The sequence below is a fragment of the Bombyx mandarina genome, chromosome 18 (assembly GCF_030267445.1).
Source record: "Bombyx mandarina strain Sakado chromosome 18, ASM3026744v2".
NCBI lineage: Eukaryota > Metazoa > Arthropoda > Insecta > Lepidoptera > Bombycidae > Bombyx > Bombyx mandarina.
Window position 1 is genome coordinate 8066037 of NC_143224.1, and position 15721 is coordinate 8081757.

The 15721-nt window shown below is 36.3% G+C and overlaps 1 protein-coding gene across 2 annotated transcripts; it reads left to right on the forward strand.

The window, feature by feature from the left end:
* Window positions 1-5192: 5192 nt before the first annotated feature.
* Window positions 5193-13738, forward strand: LOC114251711 (uncharacterized). Of its 2 annotated transcripts, none has more exons than XM_028186081.2 (3): window positions 5193-6443; window positions 8496-8627; window positions 10362-13738. In XM_028186081.2, the coding sequence occupies exons 1-3, from the start codon at window positions 5412-5414 to the stop codon at window positions 10431-10433; spliced, it is 1236 nt and encodes a 411-aa protein (XP_028041882.2). In that variant the 5' UTR covers window positions 5193-5411; the 3' UTR covers window positions 10434-13738. The 2 variants fall into 2 exon arrangements, with proteins under 2 accessions (XP_028041882.2, XP_028041881.2); XM_028186080.2 differs by having other exon boundaries at window positions 5196-6443; window positions 10359-13738.
* The last annotated feature ends 1983 nt before the right edge of the window (window positions 13739-15721 follow it).

The following is a 15721-nucleotide window of genomic DNA, read 5'->3' on the forward strand; positions in this document are numbered from 1 at the left end:
CGAACAGAACGCGTTCGCGTCGACGGTCTAGATTGATTCACCCATCAAAGCTTAGAATTAAGTATGGCGAAGACAACGTATCACCATAAAAATACACAAGATTGAAATGTACTATTTTATGATTTCCGAATTAATGTTGCATTTTTATTGTTATTATATTATTTACGACATTTTGAATACTTTACAACTATTGTACTACTACTTTATAATTACCGTGGTTGCGATCATAATTTGCAAAGTTGTAATCTTTGCGGTAGGCAGCGGCTTGGCTCTGCCCTTGGCATTGCTGAAGTCCATGGGCGACGGTAACCACTCACCATCAGGTGGGCCGTATGCTCGTCTGCCTACAAAGGCAATAAAAAAAAAAAAATCTAATTCTATCGTGGACGAATAAGGTATTATATGTAGATACATTTGAGTTTATGCTAACTACCGTATATTTTTCTATTATACGTTTCTTTAAAGATATTATTTTATCTTTTTCTAAACTATTTCTGTAATTGTTATCATAAAAATTTTACTTCTAAGTAAATCTTTAGGCCTACTTAATTGAGGTGACAGCTTTATTAAAATCAAACTTAAACATAGACTTATCTTAAGATTCTTGAGTGTGTATACTTTACAAATAAGATAAGCGTGATACTTATCTCAAGTCTCCGGAGATTGTGGAAAACAAGACGAAATAATATTTAGAAAGCATACGTAGAAAAAGTTCTCCGTGGCAAGAACGATTCTTGTCCCTCGCAGCAGGTAGTGAGCTGTTTAAAAACGATTTTTCGAAAACCCTTATTGTTTAAAGTGGTAGAAAGAGCAATATTCGTTTGGCAATAAATAATGTTTTTGTAAATTACAAAAGTTTTTGTGGAGTGCAGTGCGCCGGGCATCGTCCAATGTACCGCTTGAACACGTGTTCATGATAATGTTTATTTAGGCGAACCTCGTAAAACTCGCTGACAGGATGTGCTTTGAACCCTCAAGGTTGGGTAGGTTATTTTAAAATAGCTATGTCGATTGTTGCTAAATGTTGCACTCTCATCGTGGATTGGTACCAAAATTTATTACTAGAGGAGTATTTAGTCTACGTCTTTATCTATCGAGTGGTTGCCCATTGAGTTTCTCGCCGGATCTTCTCAGTGGGCCGCGTTTCCGATTCGGCGCTAGATTCTGAGAAGCACTGCTCTTGCTAAGGTCAGTGTTAGCATCACTTCGGTTTAAGCCCCGTGAGCTCACCTTACTAGCTAAGGTTACGCTGAAATAGCCTCTCAAGACTATCAACTTAGGTAGGAATAAAAAAAAATCGAGTGGTATAGAACTTTTCAATTATTCGTTTACATGCGTTTGGTTTGTAAACACTGAACTTAGTTTACAATGATGATTAGCAATGAGCTTGTCCTAAGATTTAATAGGTCGACATATAAAAATGTAATACGCATTTGTTTAATTTCAAATTAATTTATGTATCTCGGCAGCAGTCTCATTGAACGCTGCCCTCGTTTTCCACTGCTGTCTGCAGAGCGTGTTACTCGTACAGTAAATTATCTCCGTACCTCGCTTCAAGGATCCGTAGGCCGTTACTAAATTTGTCGAAAACGTTCCGAGGAGAGCGCAGCATGCGCTTGTCATGCACGTTTATTTACGCGATGCCCCGCAGAGCTGGCCATGTTCCAGAAGCAAACGAAAATAGCAGCTTCGTAGATGTCATTGTACTAGAGTTAATGACGCCCTACACAACGGTCTAGGTGGGCTACGTGCTCTTCCTTGTAACGATACGATAAAAAATATTATTTCCAAAATATGTTACATTTTATAATCGAAGTTATCACTTGAATGTGTCGTTTTCATGATTAGTTCAGTAATATTACTATAGAATCCAGAAAATTAATTATTCTGTGCAACGGTTTACCCTGGAATTGAAAATTCATAAGGCCTTATCATAAGTTCTCAAAGACAAATATTTATTAAGTAGGTATTTAAGGAAAGCTGATAAATAAACATACATTTTTATTTTTTTATTTTTAGGTTTTATACAAGCCCATAAAATGGTCTATCTTCTCTCCTCCTATACTGTTCATTTTTATTTAATATCATAGGGCGCTCAGAAAGATTTGCGAAATAACTAAAACAGAATTACTTACAACAGTTATTATCAATTAATATTTTTAAAGAGTTGCATTAGCCTCTGTAAAAAGTTAGTTTCACATTTCGAAATTACTTCTAAAAGCTTTTTCGAATTTGCACCAGACACATCCTCGACTGTTTTTTCAAATGCAGCCGATGCATCTTTTGGCGATCAAAACGATGATATAGAAATTGTTTTGATCGGTGAGTGCGCAAGCAGGCTGCTGTATTGCAAGACTGCAATAGACTTCCCCATAGTCCAGTAACCTCTTGCCTACAGCTTTAAAAACTTCTCGCAAGGATTTCGTCACAAACTCTTCATCATATACAACACAAACTGTTCATATATATCTCATACTCTTTTAATCAACTCTCAAATCCCATCGTATCCCAAAATAATTGTAATTCGCTATTCGACGGCATTTATCAATTTTGAAATAGCCAAACAGTCGACTGGTGCTATATTTCTGTATCAAGACGATTCATCTAAGAATCACCATCATTAATGATATTTTGCAGAGAGCTGCTTAAAGAGCTGAGCCCGAAACTTTGTTGTATTTTGAGCTTTTCTATTACGTCTATTACGTCACTGCTACATTCCACATAAAACTTCTTCAGTTTCTCCGTGAGATTCTGCGATTCGTATAAATGAAAATCCTGAACCTTCTTGATCCACGTACCCTTAAATCTTAAAATTTCATTTTTAACGTTTTCTGTCAAATGACGTCCACTTCTTTGTGGATCCTCAAAAAGCTACATAAAAATATTAAATTTCAATGAGCCCTTTTTTATGGAAATATTTTAATGGCATTCTCACGAACTTTTACGAATTCCATAAAGATCTCGTTTTATTTGACAATTACTAAAATCGTACTAAATCGTCCGCGAAAATTTTCTTATTGGATAACTTTTTGTTCAGTCAGACACGATACTTTAATTAAATTTTACTTCATTTGAAGGATAGGGCAGCCGTTGTAACTATACTTGAGACCTTAGAACTTATATCTCAAGGTGGGTGGCGCATTTGCGTGATGTCTATGGGCTCCAGTAACCACTTAACACCAGGTGGGCTGTGAGCTCGTCCACCCACCTAAGCAATAAAAAAAAGGTATACGTAGACCACCCGGTCAATTATTGTACATTTAAAAACGTTACGAGACTTAGCCCGAACATACGTCTCTAGAATCTAGTAAATCGTCGATTGAGACGTCTTTCGACCAATGTTTATAAATTTCAATTGAGTTACTACTTTAAAAAAAAACTGTTAAAAAGTAATATTTGAAGTATGTATAAAATTCAAGTTTTACACTCTGATCAGAAGATCCAAGCAAGGTTAAGATTTTGCTAAAAATTGTCTCGGAGCTATAAGTAGAAAAAATGTCCAACCGGCCGACCAACCCTTTTATTTCGCTCATTCGTTGTTTTTTTACTTTTATTCTAAAAATATCGCATTCACAAACCAATTTCGAAATGAAACGTGATTCTGTTCAAGGTCGAGTGAATTAGTATTCGTATGGTGTGTTCGATGTTTGACCGACCGCAAAAACATGTTAATGCGAACAGCTTGTAGACTTTTTTCTAAACTTGATTAGAATTTATTCGTGGCCGGTTTATTATGTATTTGAATGCTTGAGTTATATAACTGATTGTGGGAATAAAAATTGGCCATTGCATTAATTGAAGCATTTAATAGTAATAGTAATCAAAACTAGTTTTAACATATCATTTTTTGTGGAATTATATCTCAAGATAGAATTTGAGCTGCTGCATAATTTCGTCAATTCGTCTAAATAGAGCGATTGCTTCGATTGGTACGTAACTTGAAAAAGCCCTAGAGCAGTGATTCTCAACCACTGTTCCGCGGCACTTTTGTGTGCCGCCAAATTTTGCGAATATATAATAATGTTAATATTATTAAATTAATAAAAGACAAATACTTTAAACATGAATATATATTTAAATCCACAAAAAAATATTATAGTATATTTTAGTTTATTTCGTATATTAAAATTTTTTAATAAACTATTTATGCAGTGTGTTGTAAGTAAATAATTTTTATCTTTTTTTTTTGTGTGCTGCCAAATTTTGAAATCGTTAAATATGTGCCGCAACAAAAAAAAGGTTGAGAATCACTGCCCTAGACCATTAGCTACGCACCAATTTAAACTAGTTCTACAAGTTCTCCGCAGAAGGAAGAATTGTGAAACAAAGCTCAACATTGTTAGCGTGTTTGTAGTTTTTAGAATATAAACAAATTATTTTCAAATCTAACAAGCAATATATTTCTAGATCTGATTTACTAAATTTTCTTTCTCTTAAAGACGAAATTGGGAAATGTTATAATGGAAACCAGATCTGAATGTTTATTTACAAATGATACCAGGAGTTTAACTCATTAAATATATCTTTTTTTTTTCTACCTATGCTGATAGCCTCGAAAGGCTATTTCAGTTTCTCCTTAACGTGTAGATGAGCTCACGGAGTTCATACCGGGAGTGTTGCTAGCACTGGCCCTAGCAAGAGCAGTGCTTCGCAGAATCTACCACGGGATCGGAAAAGCAACCCACTGAGAAGATCCGGCGAGAAACTCAGTGGGTTGTGTCTATGGGTCAAATATATCAATGGAACTCAAATGTATGTACTAAAATCGAAGTTATATATTGTCGTCACTACCTACGTTAAGGAAATCTTAAAATATGTACTACAGCTTGAGTAGTCTCAACAAATGTACAAAAAAGCCTGCACGCAATCGGCTCCACTCAAATTCTGACACGCTACATTACACAACTGACCCCTTATCGGTTTTCGATTATTTCGATAGCCCTTTTTGCGACTTATTCAACAGAAAAGGCAAACAGGTTTTTGTTATTAAAAAAAGGTGTATAACGCATCATAGCTCTGGCAATAACAAGGGTGCCACTATTTAATGAGTTCACAATGTTGTTGTTATTATAGAGCATCACGATAAAGAAGCCGGCTTTTAATTGTTATAACCTCAAAGATTTGGGGCCAACGAGTCGTTCAGCGATAGGGAGAATCGCGCCGCTCGATGTTATCGCGCCTGCGCCGTGTTCCCCTCGAAAAGAGCAGGTTACAACACAGCACAAAGCGCGACTAGCGGTGATGTCTCGTGCCGACATTTCTGGACGTTGATGTCTTGCGGAACCGAGTTAAAATCTTACAAAGCTTCCTTTGATATTATTTTTTGAGCTGAGCATGTGATTGAATTTCGGTATCGCAATAATACATAATCCTAAAGTAGTGTTATTTTTGTGTATATTCTCTGCACCAAAATGTACAAAACGGTTAGACATGGCGAAAACAGTTTACAATATACCATTCTCCCTCAAACGGAAGAAGTGTTAAATAACAGCGGCTTAAAAGGGAAAGGTCGGGACTATAGCCCATCCATCCACATTCGAAGATCGCGTAGGAAATCTACAGTGAAATATGTCTTCTTGGTAATTTTCGGTGTGATAATAGCGTTAGGGCTGGCAGCAGTTCCGCTTTACATATTGAACGGTGCGCTGTACGCTCGAAGAACACAACAAGAGCATCGTGATATAGTTACTATATCTCCAAATGCACCGGCCGGAAGAGAAATGGCAAAATCGCGAAAGAAAGATCTTAAAGTGCTACCGCAAGTAATCTCTACTTTAATGGCAAAAACAGAATTAGAAACGTCAACAGTCGTCTCCACTACTTCCTCTACTGGAGCCGGTGAAAGAGCTACCACTCCGCCTTGGACAATGCCTGCTTTAAGGTCTTGGAAGAGTTCAACGTCTTCATCAACCGTTCCGCCAGTAGCCTCTGCGAAACATGACCCGACGCAGCCGGCTGCAACAACTTCCAGTGATATCAGTATGTTACCTAATACAATTTCAATGAAAACTTGGGAGAAGGATATAATAATACGACCAACTATCACAGCTGAACCATTTACACTTAGTAACTTAGTTAGGGACTACACGCAAACATTTAAACCAACCGAAAAGCAATCCACACAGAGTGTTAAAATGTTTGATGATGTTCTTATTTCAACCAAAACAACTTTAATGCGATCACCGGTAACTTCAGAGTTTCCTGCAACTACTGAAATATCGAGTTTGGATGATTTAAAGGACACGATGTTATCTGTAGATGATGACGAGGAATTCAAAGAATCTTTAGAAGTTGACGAAGTTTTTTCGTTACCACCTCTAAAGCCTGGTGCCGATCCTGCAGCGTCAAATTCTGATGAAATCACAGTATCGAAAGCTAACGAAGACAATTGGTATGGAGCCAGGTGGCCTTTCGTGGACCCTTCTTCGTACTTCCAATGGACGGTAAGTATTATTGTAGGAATTTTGCTTCCATAAACGCCAATGGTTTCTACATTTGTAGAATATGGATTACATTTATGTTTCCATAAAAAAATATTATGCAACTTGTAAACTGGAATGATTGAGAATAAAGTGTAGTTTCATTCTTATGCAACGCTTTATAGTACGTACCTACCTACTTACTTTCTTAGGTAGGCGTTTCTTTCGTAGGTATGTTATTCCTTTAGATGGTCATATAAGCTCAGGACCAACCTACTGTTAAGTAGTTACTGGAGTTTATGGATATGTGGTTTAAAATCACGGGTCGAAGTCTCAATTTTATTGATAAGAGACTATCCAAAGCTTCCAACCATGCTGCAAGAAATCGGAAGATTGGTGATATATAATAATATAGTTTATCTTTCTATACTTCATTCTGAAAGTAGTACGTATTTTTACTTATATAAGTTGATATCTCCTTGCAGAGCTTTAACTCCGGAATAACTTGGCACCAGTACACCGGCCTTTATTTTCGGTAGCCTATCATTAAACGTATAACCAAATATAAAATAAAAATAATTTTAAATAATGTAACATATACGCGATTCATATAAAATAGACACGGTAGTCATTAAGGCTCAACAAACATCTAGAAAAAAATTGTAATGATACCATCATTACTAATTGAAAAGTGAAAGGCATTGGTGTCTGTCTATACTTACAGCGTAAAACTACGAAATGTAATAAATATTTGATTATCACGAAAATGTCGCGTTCGCACTTAGTTACGGGCTTGCTTAAACATGTAATGTTTACGTTATCAACTCGGAAGGAAAAGTGAATTTGCCAACGAATACTTTTCTGGTTCTGATTGTTGTCGGAAACTATTTAGCTGAATATAGGTCAGACTCCACAGATACTTCGTAGATATATAGAGCATGGGTAGCCAACTTCTACTGTACCAAGATCTACTGTCTACTGACAAAACACTGCGATCTACCAATGACATTTCTTGAAATTTAATGAAACAATGTAGTTCAGTATACAAATAAGTACTATAATTTATTTTATTAAAAAGATTAAAATAAACCTGAAATTATATAATAAAAGAAAACTATTGTGTGGAAGAGAGGATAAATAATGTGAAGTAATGGTCATTAACAAATGATACAAGATGAAGAAGATGCGTGCAGCAATTGATAATTACGTTGCAAGTCTGTTTATGTTTTTTTTTCTTGCCACGATCGACTGAACTTGTAGCCACGATCGACCGGTTGGCCACCCCTGATATAGAGTTTCTACGACGAAAAGTACAAATTAACACTAACATGATTCATAGGTATAGTTCGACTATTCAATTGTTATTCCAGTCACTTTCTTCGTCTACCGAGCAATATCAAGCAGTCATTAGGAAAAAAAACACAGAATAAAATAAGCTCTGGGTCTGCGGAGGGACTTCGGTTCCCTCTGTATTTTGTACCGCATGTTCCATGGGGAGTGCTCTGAGGAATTGTTCGAGATGATACCAACGTCTCATTTTTACCATCGCACCGCCCGCCACCGGAGTAGAGTTCATCCATACTACCTGGAGCCACTGCGGTCATCCACAGTGCGTTTCCAGAGGTCTTTTTTGCCACGTACCATCCGGCTATGGAATGAGTTCATGTCATGAGATGTTCATGTTCATGAGACATGTCCTTCTTCAAACGAGGCTTGTGGAGAGTATTAAGCAGTAGGCAAAGGCTTGACTCTGCTCCTGGCATTGCTAAAGTCCAGTCCAAGTCCAACGATTAGGAAGGGCAAAAATATAGCCTACAAAAAAGAATGAGTTGGAATGCCTTTCATTTTTTTTATCCCTATTCGCTGATAGACTAAGAGACTATTCCGGCTGAGCTCACGGACTCAACCTGAGAAGTTTTGCTAACACTAGCCCTAGCAAGAGTAGCACTTCGCAGAATCTACCACCGGGTCGGGATCGCGATCTACCGAGAAGATCTGACGAGAAACTCAGTGGGCTAGGTGCCTCTGAAGGATTCACTTCGACTCATTGGATTGAACAGCTTTTTTTTTCTATAGAGCTACTCTCCCGGAGACAACTTGCTGTTGCCGCTGCTGATGGCGGCACTTACTTCCCTCACGTTGGTTATGCTGCTCGCGTTGGCAGCAAAGCGACGCAAACGCACTAACGTGGCATCGTCGCAGATTGGGGTATGTGATCTTTTTATTTTTGTTTAGTTCTAAAAACTACAAAAAACTACGTTAACTAAAAATAGTTAAGACAGCGAACGTTATGCACTTAAATTAATATAAACTCGATATGAATAAACTGTGATGCACCATCACCCGAACACGTAATGTATTATAATTAAAAAATTTGCTAAACCAAGTATAAATATATAGGTACCTATATAAAGTTTTGTAAAGGGCATATTTCGTTGATTAATTCAAATCAAATATTTATATTAAATTGTATTATATAATAATTAATAAAGTTAAGTTTCTATTTACTTTATATTGCGTATATAATTTACGATCGTGACTTACTAATCAGATGTAAAGAATCATCAGGGCTATTAAATAGCTATCTTAATTAAACACTTTCCAGTTTTCGATAAACACTGTAAATAAATTTTCCGGTTTATTATATTTTAATGGTCTTTTAAGTGACACTAGTTACATTTCACCAATTGAATTCCATTTTGAATTAAATTTGACAAATCGTTGCGATAATCATTCCTAAATCAGTGATTCCGGAAGTCGTTGTGGCCTAAAGAATAAGATGTCCTACTTAACAAATATTCACAAGTGACTTCCACGGTGAAGGAATAACATCGTGTAATCTAAACCAAACACGCAAAATTATAATTTGCCTAATTATTGGTGGTAGGACCTCTTGTGATTTCTGCCATAAAGCAGTAATGCGTTTCGGCTTGAAGGGTTGAGCTGCCGTTGTAACTATACTGAGACCTTAGAACTCTTATCTCAAGGTGGGTGGCGGCATTTACATTGTAGATGTCTATGGCTCCGGTAACCATTTAACCCCGGGTGAGCTCGTCCACCCATCTAAACAACAAAAATAAAAAAAAAACATTTATTGAAATCGAAACAAATTATTTTAGTAATGTTTCACACGATGCGAAATAGCTGCAGATTTGATTCGGAAATGATAATTACCCAATAATGGCTTAATTATATCTGTGATACATTTATTGCTGCATGTGATGAAATCGCCTGTGTTACGAACAAAATTTTCTTTAATTTCCTATATTATGTGTTGCAACTTACAAATTGAATATTGAAATATTATAATGAGGTTCCAAATTACCTATAATGTTATGCCAACGCGTTACACTAAAACCGGTAATGTAAAACAATTCAAATGGATTATGAAATAAGCCACTTGTCAATAAATAAGTTATTGTCGCTAGTGTTCGCCCGATAACACTGCAAGTCAACATTCTATTGCAGTAAAAACTCCTTATTCGCGCTTCTTTCATTTGCGTTTTCACTATTCGCAAATTTAAAAAATGCGACCCAATTCCTATGTTCGCGGCTAAAGATTTTTTTATACGCAGTTGTAATCGGTAGGTACATCGGTACATAAAGATTGATAAAAAGGATTCCAATATGTAGGTATCCAACTGATATCCTTTGTAAACGCGCTTTTCCATGTAGGTAGACGAGCATACGGCCCACCTGGTAGTAAGTGGTTACCGTCGCCCATGGACTTCAGCAATGCCAGGGGCAGAGCCAAGCCGGTGCCTACCGAAATATTTACGGAACATATTATTATACCCCTCGGATAAAAACTATTAATTTGTAACTGTATATTATATTTAAAAAAAAGAGTTATATTACAGTAAACCACTAATCCATTTTTGGCTAATAATGATGTATTGATGCCTTATTTTAAGTATCTCAATGCATATTTTGTTCCAGAAGTTGACTGCAGATCTTCAGGATGTAAACACTAATCTTCTGACAGCCGAAGTTGTAGAGGACGCTGAGGAATAAATCCCAAACCTCAGCTATGCCTTTGGCTTAACAGGACGAAAAATAAATTGTGTACATTTTGACAACAGTCTTCGATAGGTTTTTGTGACGAAACATTTTTTTGCAGATTAAAGATAAGAAAGCAATAGTAGCCTAACAGTTTTGACAACTGTTCTGTTCTTAAGAGTTAAATCGCAACGAATACTTTTATGGGTGGGGCGTAATGTAAGCCCATATGGATACGTACCACCCGACAGTCAATTTCTGCCGTATTACTGGTGGTAGGACCTCTTGTGAGTCCGCGCGGGTGGGTACCACCACCCTGCCTATTTCTGCCGTGAAGCAGTAATGCGTTTCGGTTTGAAGGGTGGGGCAGCCGTTGTAACTTACTTGAGACCTTAGAACTTATATCTCAAGGTGGGTGGCGCATTTACGTTGTGGATGTCTATGGGCTCCAGTAACCACTTAACACCAGGTGGGCTGTGAGCTCGTCCACCCAACTAAGCAATAAAAAAAAATGGAGTCGTGAGTTCCAGTTATAAATGAGGGTACAACTGTTATACAATGGGAATTTCGACCTCACCTCTGAAAAGGGTTGACAAACCCGTTGTTATAATGAAGGGCTTCGTTAACCACTTATTGCCTATCACTATCCAGTCAAATTGTACACAACTATACAAACGCACTTAGTTTTGATTTAGCAGCCATAGTTTGCGAGTTAAAAACGGAATCCAAAAAGTTGTCTGCGTTATTTCTAACTGGTCACATATTAAACTTTCAGTGCCTATCATTTGTAAATACAACAAGGTCGGTCGATGCAAGACCGTAAATTATAATTATCCCATATTCAGAGATACGATATAATGTTATAGTTAAAACGTATTTTTAAAGCGTATTAGATAATCGACTGTATTATTAGACGTGTCAAATGCCAATGTTGCTAAAATTTTATTTTTGGTACAATAATAATAATACATAATTGTAGTCTATGTATTTTACTAAAAATAATTCGTTACTATTTCTAACGTGTATTTTTTGTGCACATACGAGCTTCGTAGTAATACTTCGTGCATTTATTAGCTTGAAATGCAAATTAAATAATAATTAAAGTATATATCATATCTCTGAAGATAAATAATTTATAGCACGACTCGTCAGTATTAAAAATACCTGTGGTATTTCAAATTAACAACGTAAATATATTTTATTTTTGTGTATGTATCGATAGGTTAAGTACTACATGTATCTGAATTATTATTAAAAAATAAATATATACCTTTTATCATCGGTAAAACATATTCATACATTTCATAACTTTATAACATAGTTAAGACTGATCTAGTAACGCGTTTTGGTGTTTGTTGGTAGGTTTTTTTTCTTAGTTTCGATAATGGTTCGCTTTCGTTTGTAACGGCACTACTGTACTGTATTCCTTACATGTACCCGTGAGTGTTGAGTATGTTTCATATGCTTACGATTATAATGGGCGTGTTTTATATAAATGTTAGTCTAACGAGTGTATGATATGTATGAAGGGTCTCGGGAAGAATAGCTAGAAATAAATTGTGATAGTGAGGCGACACGGTGAAATGAATGTTAATATTGATTCGAACCATGATGGTGATTTCTCGAATCCGCTTCTAACGCCATCTTAAACTACGAGCAATAGTAATAAATTCTCAAAATCGATTCCACTGGTTTGGAGATAAAAATCACACTCTGTATTAATCCACAAAAAGATTCCTATAGATTAATTATTGGAAAATAATAACTACGGCCAAGAAAAGACTTTTCAAATTGAATCGATAATCGAACTTTTTTTATTTGATTTGATTTAAATTTAATTTGATTTTTATTTTGTTTTTTCTTAAATTTTTATAATTTACTAATTTTACTAATTTATATCATATTCTGAGTAGTTTCTAGAGTCTTCATTCCCGCAAAGAACCAAAGGGAAACGGGGGTGACTGAAAATCAGCGCTGTTCAATTTATCAACCTTGAACAGCAATAGCTGAGCCACCTCCTTTTGCCTTTTTCTCTTTTTTTTGCTTTTCTTTTTTTTGTATTTCATTTTATGATGTGAAAGGCAATAAATGATCTTTATTATTATTATTATTATTATTAACTTTCTTTCAATTTAATTTTCAAATTCTATCTGACATTTGACATCATTTGAAGAATACAGGGTGTAACATTTTAATTTAACCTAGACATTGACTATAAAATATACCAAACTGTTGAAAAAAGTAGCATCATTGTTCTTATTTGGAAATTTGGTAAACAATAACGTTCTGATCACATTCTTACTAATCGTGTCTCTTAAACTCGTAGCCGGAGGTTCCCTTTTAGAAGGATTTGTAAGGTTATATATTGGATTTACATGAAAAGGAATTTTAGCAATGTTTAATGTTTCAATGAATTTTAAAAGTAATATGAATTAATAATTAAATTTTATCATTCATGCCACATAATAGTAATGGAAAGAACACTAGTAATGCATTCTAGTCGTATTTGAGCGCTGAAATTTAGGATATGTTTTTTTTTGTATTGAACGCAATGATTCAAATTCACATAACGTGGGATACCTACGTTAATACGCGATAACGTTTTAGATCGAAAGCAAGGGGATCTGCCTGCTACCTGCGTGATAAATTGCGGTCTCATAAATATTTAACGTACTAAATCAAATGTTTAGCGATTGAATATAGTTTTATTTTTAATTTCGGTACACTGTCGTCTCCGCTTTGCGAAAAACACCTCGTCAATCTAAATTATAGAACAAACTGCTGCTTCATGAGATCACAATGCTGTAACTCAATGTGTCAGTGACAGCGACTATTAAGTGTTTTAATAAATAAATAAAAGATTAAAGACTAATAATGCTAAATTAACATTTTTTAATCGCTTTCAAAACAGAACGAGTACTCGACCAAACTTCAGGCGAGTCCGTCACCTTTGAAACTTTAAAAAACGATAAAACTATATAGAAAAAAAACGTAGATAGTACTAGCTCATTGTGGATGAACGCAGTGAATAAAAAGAAGACGACGGATCTATATCAAACAATTCATCAAACTTCCCTTAGATTAGACGGTTGCAAAATTAATTCGAGTGAAAAACTTATGATGACGTAGTTCAGATGAAACAATGACCAGAATGCAATACTAGCATCACGCAGCACCCGACGCGCACCCTTATGTTCAACTTAGCTTTTGTGTTAGAATAGTAATTTTGTGAATGCCTCGAGCAAAACGATTACATTAGATCTGCTATAAAGTCACTATGTACATAAGCATTGAATAAATTATGTTTTCACACCCAAAAACCAGTTTCGTTTTTTTGCAATTTCATTTTAAATACCTATATTTAATAAAATTAAAATATTCTAGGAGGATGTTTCTGTATTGCGAATCTTAGCCCCAGAGTTTCTTGCCGGATCTTCTCAGTGGGTAGCGTTTCCGATCCGGTGGTACATTCTGCGAAGCACTGCTCTTGCTAGGGTCAGTGTTAGCATCACTCCGGTTTGAGCCCCGTGAGCTCACCTACTACTTAAGGTTACGCTGAAATAGCCTCTCAAGGCTATCAGCTTAGATAGTAAAAAAAGCGGATCTTCTTAAGAAGGTTAAAATATCGACGTGCGCTCCAAATAACAATTAATTATCATTACGAGCATCGATCAAAAACATCAGCTGTTCCTATAATCATTATTTTTATATATTCAGACGTTTAGACTTAAAAGCTGGATTATATTTTCCTCATCACGACGGTTCGTCTCGGAGACATTACTCATTAATACGTGTTATCCAACCATGTAAGGCCAAGATACATTGAGCTCGGTTCGTTTATACAATTGTTTTTAATATCCAACAATAGCTATGTCACTCTATTTTCTAACAATATTCAAAACACCCATAATAAAAGCTATTAAAAAAACTAAAAAATAATATCCCACTAAGCTGTTATGTGTTACCGGTGATTCGGTATATTGTAAGCCCGCACGGGTGGGAAACATCAAATAGTAGACGGAGCCAAATGACCTCACCACGTAAACAAGAGTGACAATTATGTAGTGTAACGCATTTCAATCCTTGAAACCGAAAGGAATGATTGCTTCTCGACAGAAATAGGCAGTATGGTCGCACATTCTCGTGGGGCCTACAATAAGCCCTACCAGCAGAAGTTTGAGGTCGTCGTGACCTAAAGGATAAGACGTCCGGTGCATTCGTATCTAGCGATGCAACGGTGTTCGAACCCCACAGGCGGGTACCAATTTTTCTAATGAAATACATACTTAACAAATGTTCACGATTGATTTCCAAGGTGAAGGAATAACATCGTGTAATAAAAACCCGCAAAATTATAATTTGCATAATTACTGGTGGTAGGACGTCTTGTAAGTCCGCGCAGGTAGGTACCACCGCCCTGCCTATTTCTGCCGTGAAGCAGTAATGCGTTTCGCTTTGAAGGGTGGGGTAGCTGTTGTAACTCTACTGAGACCTTAGAACTTATATCTCAAGGTGGGTGGAGCATTTACGTTGTAGATGTCTATGGGCTCCAGTAACCACTAAACACCAGGTGGGCTGTGAGCTCGTCCACCCATCTAAGCAATAAAAAAACAGAAAAAAACTTTTTGTAATAAAGGTACTCATTCCTACCGACCCTACAAGCATTTACTATGAATTTATTTTGAGATTTTATCGTCACATCGACTGCATTACTGATCAAAGACACACTTAAAGGACTATTTCTCTACTAAGAAACATCGCGCCGCTTAGCTTAATAGAAAACACTGAACAGCTGTACGACAACACTATACCAACGATATAATTATGGAAGCATCACATATGTGCGGGAAAACTCTTAGAAGGAAACAATATATTCAGTTCTTAGGGCTCTGCTGGAAACAGCAAATTTGCGTGGTATTAGTTAGCCAAACAATTATTCGCAGAAGTTTACCCAAATACTGTTACGGTATAGTCGATGTCAACACAAGTCGCCGGGTGTGTGGCGGGTAGCCATCATACAACGCAAGATATTTGACAGATGCCTGAAGCTCGCTTACGACATTATCAAGATAAAGCGCATATATACAAGGTCCGAACAACAACATACGGACCGGCGGTCTACCGAGCAAAATATCACCCGCTCGGTGGAAGATCTTCCCTTTGTCGTTAAGTATCCCAAACTGGTGACCCCGACGTGACTAATACATAACGAAGCATATTCGTCTTCATCAAGCGCGTAATTTAAGAAGTTTTTAAATCACAATACCCAATACGGTAATAAATATAACTCTCATTTTAAAATG